This window comes from Borostomias antarcticus (genome assembly GCF_949987555.1).
Source record: "Borostomias antarcticus genome assembly, chromosome: 14".
NCBI classification, from domain to species: domain Eukaryota; kingdom Metazoa; phylum Chordata; class Actinopteri; order Stomiiformes; family Stomiidae; genus Borostomias; species Borostomias antarcticus.
Window position 1 is genome coordinate 21,667,415 of NC_140247.1, and position 10,000 is coordinate 21,677,414.

At 51.2% G+C, this 10,000-nt stretch overlaps 2 protein-coding genes across 2 annotated transcripts in view; one reads left to right on the top strand and one right to left on the bottom strand.

Moving 5' to 3' along the window:
* insyn2b (inhibitory synaptic factor family member 2B) overlaps positions 1-1,922 on the bottom strand; it is a gene marked incomplete at both ends in the record, with an annotated part of 8,041 nt that extends 6,119 nt beyond the window's left edge. The window contains one exon of the mRNA XM_084449101.1: positions 391-1,922. Coding sequence (XP_084305227.1) covers positions 391-1,922 — 1,532 coding nt within the window. The remainder of the gene's footprint in view (positions 1-390) is intronic.
* dock2 (dedicator of cytokinesis 2) overlaps positions 1-10,000 on the top strand; it is a gene marked incomplete at both ends in the record, with an annotated part of 127,702 nt that overhangs the window by 77,839 nt on the left and 39,863 nt on the right. The gene's annotated exons all lie outside the window — the stretch shown is intronic.

Below are 10,000 nucleotides of genomic sequence, written 5' to 3' on the forward strand. Positions count from 1 at the left end.
CTTTCTCACGCTCCCTCTTTCTCTCGTTATCTGTTTCATCTCTCAGTCTCTTTCCATCCATGCCCCCATTCTCATCTCTCTCTCTCTTTCTCTCTCATCTCTGTCTGAAACCTTTCCTCTCTCTCTCTCTCTCTCTCTCTCTCTCTCTCTCCTCTCTCTCTCTCTCTCTCTCTCTCCCTCTCTCTCTCTCTCTCATCCCTCTCTCTCTCCCTCCCTCCCTCTCTTCCTCCCTCTCTCTCTATCTCTGTGTAAACCCCTTCCTCTCTCTCTCTCTCTCTCATCCCTCCCTCTCTTCCTCCCTCTCTCTCTATCTCTGTGTAAACCCCTTCCTCTCTCTCTCTCTCTCTCTCTCATCCCTCCCTCTCTCCCTCCGTCTCTGTGGCGTCTCACCCCTCGCTCCGGGCCTTGCTCTTCTCCAGGTCTTGGATGACGTTGAGCAGCACTTTGATCTTCTCCTGGTTGGACAGCAGACTCTCCTCCACGCTCTGCAGGCGCCCGTGCAGCCCCGCCCCCTCGCCCCCCCCGCGCCCCCCCGACAGACCCCCCGGGGCACCGTTGCATTGTGGGGCGTCTCCGTGGCGCGAGCGGGCCTCTCTCGGCGGATCAGGGGGCGGGTCCTCCGGCTCCTCTGACTTGACCGGCTCTGCTGGTGTCGTCGTTATCGTCGTCGCCGCCGCGGGCGCCGGTTTCGTCAGCAGGGCGGGCGGGGCGGGCTTGGGTGTCACCTCCGGCCGGGTGGAGTTAGCGGGTCTCTTAGGCGGGAGAGGGGGCGTGGCTCTGGAGCCTGTGAGGAGGACAGGGAGAGGGGGCTTGGGGGCGACGGCGCGTACGGACGACTCGGACGATGCGGTCGGCCGGCTCTCGGCCGGGGCGTCCTCCCGCGCGTCCTGGCCCGGGGCCGCGTGCCGTTGTGTTTCCACGTGCGCGTCGCGGGCGGCGGCGGCCGTCGTCTGCGTGTCGGCCGTTTGCGTGGACGTGTTTTTGCAGCGCTCGGGAGAAGGTGCGTGTTGCGTGGCGGTGTTTCCGGCGTGTCCGTGAGGCCAAGGCGAGGAGCGTGTCTCGGGGGCAGCGTGCGCCGTTTGCGACGCCGTTTGCGACGTCTGCGCGTTCCTCACAGCGGCCGGCGGTGTGTGCGAGTTCGTCGTCGGAGAGTCCCTCTGCGTTTGATTGGCTACGGTCGAGTACTGTTTCCGGGCAGGGTTGGGTAACGTCTGGCTGGCCGTGATCTGATTGGCCGCTCGCCGGCGGCACGCGGGCGCCATGCAGGCGGACGGGCCGTGTGACTGTCTCCGCCCACAGGTCCCGCAGAGGCGGGGCGACGACGCGCCTGTCGTCATCATCATCCGGCAGGGTCGCGGAGGGGTTGCGAGGGGGCTCGCGCACACGCTGCCCGGACGCGACACAGACGATGGCCGAGCCCCCTCCCCCTTCAGAGACTGGACCCTCCTCTTGTCCCTGACTGTCTCGCTGCCCTCGGCGCCCTCGCTGCAGACTCCGCCCACCGCCTCCGGGGCGACCACGCTCCCATTGGTGTAGCGGGCCGCTCGTTTGCCGCTGCCCCGGCTCTCAGGCGGCCTGGGATTGGTCCGCAGGGCTCTGATCTGACAGTAGACCCCGCCCCCGGGGCCCAGGTCGTCCTGTGCCAGGCTGTTGAAGGCGTTCTGCGACGTCTCCTTGGAAATGGGGAAACCGCCCGCCAAGTCGCACGCCGCCGCCTCCTCAGAAGGCATGACCAGGCCCCGCCCTTTCCCAGGAGGCTGCATGCTGATTGGCTGGCTGCTTTTCCTCTTGACGGAGGAGAGTGTCCTGAGGCCGGGGGAGGTCTGGACTCCCACGCTGCACAGGGGCCCCCATCGCCCCCCCGCCAGGGGCACCACCAGCGCAGGCACCGGATTGGTCGGATCAGCCACCCTTCTGCCCATGCCCTCAGCCGATTGGCTCAGCCCCCAGAGGAGCTGGAAAGGGTGGAGCCACTGTGTGACATCACAGCAGGGGGAGGCGGTCTTATATCCAGGAGGAGGAGGATATTTCTGGCCTCAGCTTATCGTGCGAGAGTGTGTGTGTGGGTGTGTTTGTGTGTGTGTGTGTGTGTGTGTGTGTGTGTGTGTGTGTGTGTGTGTGTGTGTGTGTGTGTTACAGTATGTGCAGTGGGTGCTAATGTTCACTGGCTATTGATTGGACCATTTGTTGAGGTCTCCTCCGCAGTGCCTCTTCTCTGACAAGTGATTGGTCCACTTGAGTCTGGGCGATTACCAGGGAGAAAGAGAATATTCCATCTCTGCTGCTTCAGTCTGGAGAGAGAGAGAGAGGGAGAGAAAGTGAGAGAGAGAGAGAGAGAGAGAGAGAGAGAGAGGGGGAGAGAGAGAGAGAAAGAGGGAGAGAAAGTGAGAGAGAGAGAGAGAGAGAGAGAGAAAGAGAGAGCAGGAAACAAGAGAGAGGTATAGGGGGAGAGAGACGGAGAGATAGAGAGAGAAGCATAAGAGAGTGGAGAGAGGGAGAGATAGAGAGAGAAGCATGAGAGAGAGAGGGACAGAGAATTAAAGATAGAGAGAGAAAGAAAGGAGAACGCAGACAGTTTGGAGAGTCAGAAGTAAGACAGTCTACATCAGGGGTGCCCAATACGTCGATCGCCATCCATCACAGAGGCAATGCTGGTAGATCTCCAGCTATTTAGAAAAAGCCATTCAAAAAAAGGCAACTTGACGCACGTTGAAGTTGTACGGAGGCAAATTGTGTAGTAGACAGTCATGTCACATCCCTTATCCAACTTTTGCCTCCTGATACTTTGTAGATTAGGCTATACAGGACGTGTGACAGTTTTGTACTGCAATTCAGTTTATATAGATGAGTATTTTGTTCATATGGCTGATCACTTCACTTCATTTCATTTTCAATAGGCTTTGTACATCTATAAACTCCAAAATCCATCAAATTAACCAACTCAGTTTTTATAAAATCTATTTTGTACCATGAGAAATTACAAGGCTGATAGAAGCCTCTCAAAATCAATCAAAAACTTGATACTCTAAAAAAGTGTGGATTATGTAACCCTGGCTGATTCCATTCAGTGCAGAGTGATAGTGCTGTGTGTATTGTGCTGTGTGACAACTAAGCTGACTGATACATGTTAAGATTGTACAAGGCACAAATACAACAAAGTTAATGTTGATTTTGAAACAGCAGCCTTAATGTTGTTATTTGGTTACATTTTTTTAATAAAATGTTTTCAGCAATGGGATTCTTTTTTTTTTTCGCGTGGTGGGGGGGAGGGTGTAGATCTTTAAAACGTGGTGGGGGGGAGGGTGTCGATCTTGTTGAGCTGGTCATTTTAAAAGTAGCTCACAAGCCAAAAAAGTGGGCACCCCTGGTCTAAATCAACAGAGTTTGGAGAGAGACAGGGCTAAGACAGTAAATCAACAGCGTTTGGCTTAATAAATCGCTGAGATCGATGGCACTTGATCATAGCAGTGCGCTGGCTGTTCCCTCCTCCCTGCCGGGCCAGCGCTGCCCTCTCTGAACTGAACACTCTGCTAACCCTCTGAACCGCACGCGCTCACCACCACCCAGGTATGGACGGGACTCAACGCTTCCCACTCTGAACTGAACACTCTGCTAACCCTCTGAACCGCACGCGCTCACCACCCAGGTATGGACGGGACTCAACGCTTCCCACTCTGAACTGAACACTCTGCTAACCCTCTGAACCGCACGCGCTCACCACCCAGGTATGGACGGGACTCAGCACTGGTGTGCTGGTGTTTGTCTAGTACTTGGCATTAGAGAGAGAGAAAGAGAGAGAGAGAGAGAGAGTGTGTGTTCGTGTGTTGGGTGTATCGCACACGGTCACAGTTGTCAGCGTGCGGCGCTAACGACCCCGTAGTCATGGTAACGACCACCTTAGCCCCTGTCTGAGAGGCCCGACCCCCTTAGCCCCTGTTTGAGAGGCCTGGCAGTGACGGACAGCATCAGACCCTTTTACTCACTGTTACTATGGCAACTGCGGCCCCAGACCCGCCCGCGGGTCCATGTCCCAGTGTGAGAGGCAACATGCATGTGTGTGTGTGTGTGTGCCTGCGTATGTGTGTGTGCGTGTGTCTGGGTGTGTGTATGTGTGTATGCCTGCGTGTGTGTGTGTGTGTGTGTGCGTGCGTGTGCCTGCATGCGTGTGTGTGTGTGTGTGTATGTACACAGGCCCAGCAGAAGGCGATTGGCCGCCCTAGGCAAAATAGTGTCAGTGCGCCCCCGACAAGTTGTTGAGAATTCGGGAATTGTCCGATTTGTAGAGCAGGGGGGGGGGGGGATGCTAGCGGAGATTTGTGCTCCCCTAGTGCCTCGGCGCCCTAGGCAATTGCCTTGTATGCCAAGTGCATGCGCCGCCCCTGTATGTACTGTGTGTGTGTAGGCACGCATGTGTGTGTGTCTGCGTATGTGTGTGTGTGTGCTTTGAATAGAGACAGCCTGGCTTTTAATGTGTCATTGGAGAGATTGCCTGGGACTGTTTAACTCTATTTGAGGTAGTTAGTCTGAGGTTAGGGTGTTTAACTCTATTTTAGATAGTTAGTCTTGGGTTAGGGTGTTTAACTCTATTTGAGGTAGTTAGTCTTGGGTTAGGGTGTTTAACTCTATTTGAGGTAGTTAGTCTGAGGTTAGGGTGTTTAACTCTACTTGAGGTACTTAGTCTTGGGTTAGGGTGTTTAACTCTATTTGAGGTAGTTAGTCTGAGGTTAGGGTGTTTAACTCTACTTGAGGTAGTTAGTCTTGGGTTAGGGTGTTTAACTCTATTTGAGGTAGTTAGTCTTGGGTTAGGGTGTTTACCTCTATTTGAGGTAGTTAGTCTGAGGTTAGGGTGTTTAACTCTATTTGAGGTAGTTAGTCTGAGGTTAGGGTGTTTAACTCTATTTGAAGTAGTGAGTCTTGGGTTAGGGTGTTTAACTCTATTTGAGGTAGTTAGTCTGAGATTAGGGTGTTTAACTCTATTTGAGGTAGTTAGTCTGAGGTTAGGGTGTTTAACTCTATTTGAAGTAGTGAGTCTTGGGTTAGGGTGTTTAACTCTATTTGAGGTAGTTAGTCTGAGGTTAGGGTGTTCAACTCTATTTGAGGTAGTTAGTCTTGGGTTAGGGTGTTTAACTCTATTTGAGGTAGTTAGTCTGAGGTTAGGGTGTTTAACTCTATTTGAGGTAGTTAGTCTGAGGTTAGGGTGTTCAACTCTATTTGAGGTAGTTAGTCTTGGGTTAGGGTGTTTAACTCTATTTGAGGTAGTTAGTCTTGGGTTAGGGTGTTTAACTCTATTTGAGGTAGTTAGTCTTGGGTTAGGGTGTTTAACTCTATTTGAGGTAGTTAGTCTTGGGTTAGAGTGTTTAACTCTATTTGAGGTAGTTAGTCTTGGGTTAGGGTGTTTAACTCTATATGAGGTAGTTAGTCTTGGGTTAGGGTGTTTAACTCTATTTGAGGTAGTTAGTCTGAGGTTAGGGTGTTTAACTCTATATGAGGTAGTTAGTCTTGGGTTAGGGTGTTTAACTCTATTTGAGGTAGTTAGTCTTGGGTTAGGATGTTTAACTCTATTTGAGGTAGTTAGTCTTGGGTTAGGGTGTTTAACTCTATTTGAGGTAGTTAGTCTTGAGTTAGGGTGTTTAACTCTATTTGAGGTAGTTAGTCTTGGGTTAGAGTGTTTAACTCTATTTGAGGTAGTTAGTCTTGGGTTAGGGTGTTTAACTCTATTTGAGGTAGTTAGTCTGAGGTTAGGGTGTTTAACTCTATATGAGGTAGTTAGTCTTGGGTTAGGGTGTTTAACTCTATTTGAGCTAGTTAGACTTGGGTTAGGGTGTTTAACTCTATTTGAGGTAGTTAGTCTTGGGTTAGGGTGTTTAACTCTATTTGAGGTAGTTAGTCTTGGGTTAGGGTGTTTAACTCTATTTCAAGTAGACTGTCTAAAGTCCTGAGAATTGTCTAACACCTTAATCTTAAGATAAGACTTTATTGATCGCCTCAGGGGGAAATTTGGCATTTCAGCAGTTGAAAATTACAGAAAGGTTGGAAAGGAGAGCAACACTAGATACAGAGTAACAAACCAGGCCAGGTCCAGCCTGGCTTATGTGCGTGGCTGGCTTGTTTCTGTTCAGGACTGGTAGGACGGAAGCTAGTCATGCCACTGAAATAGCAGTGAATTGAAATGACATGAAATAATGTCTGATAAATTAAGATAGGTCTTGTCACCTGGACACATCAGTTCCAATGCTTCCAGTGCTAATCCAGCACAATAAGAGTGGGATAGCCAGTTAGCTCATGAACTCACAACAACTAGCAGCAGCTTCCATAACATCAATGGTAGTGGTCAGTGGCTACAGCAGTTACACTGATGATTCCTGTAACGTTAGCTATTTTGCTGCAATTGGTTCAACTTCTGTTTCTGGACAAAGGTAAGGGATAAACCCAGATAACACAAGGCTAGCGGACCTACAGCGGGTCCCCGATGGACAAGTTGGTGGCCGAATCCATATGCAGACATCTAGCTGAAGCCGCTGGTGGGTTCCTGGCCATTTGCACATCGAATGGCCAGCGGACCTCTGGTGGATTATTAGTGTCAGGGACAGCGTTCCGCCAGTAATCTGAAATGCTCCCGCTATTGCTCCACCACCATTCCACCGGTAGTTTATTGTCTATATCCTAGGCCAATTGGCCCTAGGCTTATGGATTTCTATTGCTAAACTAACTTACTCTGAACATTTTTTGGGTAACCCTTCCTTTCATACAGTAGTCCCCCAATTACTAAACATTTACCTGGTAAATACATGCAAAGTATAGCCTAATATATAAAAGGTAATTACTGAGACACATTACTGTAGGTATAATTTAAAAACAGGAGTATTTCAAATGTTCAATTACTGCACATAAATTCAATAACTGACAGCACCACCAGGTAACCACATTTTTACATAGCTTCTATAACATCCAGTGACAAACACAAATGACAAATCACAATGCTCATATTTATTAAAATGCTTTTAATTTATTTATTTATTCAAATGCAACATAGAAATGCCGGTCAACAACGGGACGGAGGGATTGACAACCGGACAAATGCTATCTATGGTGCACTGGCGTACAGCCATGCACAAAAAGAAAGAGACACTAGATAACCCCTTAGTTATCTAGATAACCCCTTAGTTATCTTTCTTTTGCTCTCAGAACCAACACACACTCACACACACTCATTCACTCACTCACTCACACACACACACACACACACACACACACACACACAGGGGTTTAGGAGAGGACAGGATAGAGGGAGGAGCAGTTTAGGAGGGAGGAAGGGGAGGAGGAAGATGTGATCAAAGATATGAGAGAAACAGTGAGTGTGAAAGGAAGAGATTGACAGAGATGGAGAGAGAGAGAGACAGAGAGAGAGAGAGGTAGAGAGAGCGAGATAGTGAGAGAGATAGAGAGGTAGAGAGAGAGAGAGAGAGAGAGGTGAGAGATCGTGAAAGACAGGTCAGTTGGGAGGGATATAAAGAAGAGAAGTAGACAGAAAGAGAGAGAGAGGATGTTTCTTCATTATTGCATGTTTCCCATGCCAATAAAGCCCTTTGAATTGGATTGAGAGAGAGAAAGAGAGAAAGAGAGCTAAAGGATAATGACTAGAATGGAGAGGGATAAGAGTGGTGTCCACTGTTCAGACCTGTTGGACTGCGGACATTGTTGCCAGAAATCAATACACAATGTCTGCTTTAGGCATCTCTCTCTCTCTCTCTCTCTGTCTCTCTCTGTCTCTCTCTCTCTCTTACACACACACACACATACGGTGAGTCACACCATCGCACTCCAAACATTTCATCAGCTGTGCGAGTCTCTAAACACTGTGCTGTTCTTTCTGGGAGAAGTTATGGATACATTTGTAATCGGTTGGCACAATATGATATCGAGACAGTGTGTGTGTGTGTGTGTGCGCGTGTGTGTGCGTGTGTGTGTGTGTGTGTCTGTGTGCGCGTGTGTGTGCGTGTGTGTGTGTGTGTGTGTGTATGTATGTGTGTGGCCGTGCGCCATTTCTGTGGTAACAGAGCTCTAAAGCTCCAGTGAATCGAGTGTCCTGTCATCCCAAGGTGAGACCCATTTTTCAACCTTCGATTGTGTGTGTGTGTGTGTGTGTGTGTGTGTGTGTGTGTGTGTGTGTGTGTGTGTGTGTGTGTGTGTGTGTGTGTGTGTGTGTGTGTGCGTGTGTGTGTGCGTGTGCGTGTGTGTGTGTGCACGCGCGCGTGTGTGTGTGTGAGGAGAGAGACACTGTACTGCACAGTAATCAAACTGTACTTTGTCTCGCCCACTCACTGAACCCTGACAAGGACCCTGGTGTTGTCGGCCCCTGGTCAGATGGCTCCTGGAAAGAGTTATGTGGAGTAGCAATGATTTTTGGGTAATGTAGTTGGTCTAACCTGGCCAGGGATCCATTTAATCAACACTCAAACTAGTTTTCTTATGGTAACCAGTGGTGTACCTGTGACAGTAAGTGTGTGTGATTCTGCGTGCGTGTGTGTATTTCTGTTTAATCCCAAAACTAGGTAATGACAGAGACAGATCTGTAATCCTCTTCACTCCACTTCATCACATTGTCCCTGTTCTACATTCTTAATCTACAGTCTCAGACACACACACACACTCACACAGACGCACGCACACACACGTACACACATCCTGCATGTTTGCTAGGGTTAGGGGTTAGAGAGGGGGTGTTGATGTATTTCATTCTCGTGCCTCTATTCAGACTCTATTCAGACTTCATCTCTTCAATCTCTTTTCACCTCTTTTCTACCCTTCTTATCATCATCATCATCATCATCATCATCATCCCTGCCTCCTCCTCCTCTCATTCTCTCCTTCTCTCTGCTTCGCTCTTTTATCCCCATCCTCTCGTCTTCTCTCCTCGTGTCTTTCTCCTCTGTCTCATCTCTCTCTGGAGGTCTCTCTCTCCTCTCTAGTCTCCTCATCACCCCTCAATCGGTCCTCCTCCCGTCGGGTCTGTCCATCCGTCTGCCTGCCTGACCCCTCGTCACTCTCCTCCCTCTCCTCCCTCTGCTCCCTCTCCTCCCTCTCCTCCCTCTGCTCCCTCTCCTCTCTCCTCCCTCTCCTCCCTCTCCGTCCTCTGCTCCCTCTCCTCTCTCCTCCCTCTGCTCCCTCTCCTCTCTCCTCCCTCTCCTCTCTCCTCCCTCTCCTCCCTCTCCTCCCTCTGCTCCCTCTGCTCCCTCTCCTCTCTCCTCCCTCTCATCCCTCTCCTCCCTCTGCTCCCTCTCCTCCCTCTCCTCCCTCTGCTCCCTCTCCTCCCTCTCCTCCCTCTCATCCCTCTGCTCCCTCTCCTCTCTCCTCCCTCTCATCCCTCTGCTCCCTCTCCTCCCTCTGCTCCCTCTCCTCCCTCTCCTCTCTCCTCCCTCTCCTCCCTCTGCTCCTCTCTCCTCCCTCTCCTCCCTCTGCTCCCTCTCCTCCCTCTGCTCCCTCTCCTCTCTCCTCCCTCTCCTCCCTCTCCTCTCTCCTCCCTCTCCTCTCTCCTCCCTCTCCTCCCTAGGCTCCCTCTCCTCCCTCTGCTCCCTCTCATCCCTCTCCTCCCTCTGCTCCCTCTCCTCTCTCCTCCCTCTCCTCCCTCTCCTCCCTCTGCTCCCTCTCATCCCTCTCCTCCCTCTGCTCCCTCTCCTCTCTCCTCCCTCTCCTCCCTCTCCTCCCTCTGCTCCCTCTCCTCTCTCCTCCCTCTCCTCCCTCTGCTCCCTCTCCTCTCTCCTCCCTCTCCTCCCTCTCCTCCCTCTGCTCCCTCTCCTCCCTCTCCTCCCTCTCCTCCCTCTGCTCCCTCTCCTCCCTCTCCTCTCTCCTCCCTCTCCCTCTGCTCCCTCTCCTCTCTCCTCCCTCTCCTCCCTCTGCTCCCTCTCCTCCCTCTGCTCCCTCTGCTCCCTCTCCTCCTTCTCCTCCCTCTCCTCCCTCTCCTCCCTCTGCTCTCTCTCCTCTCTCTCCTCCCTCTCCTCCC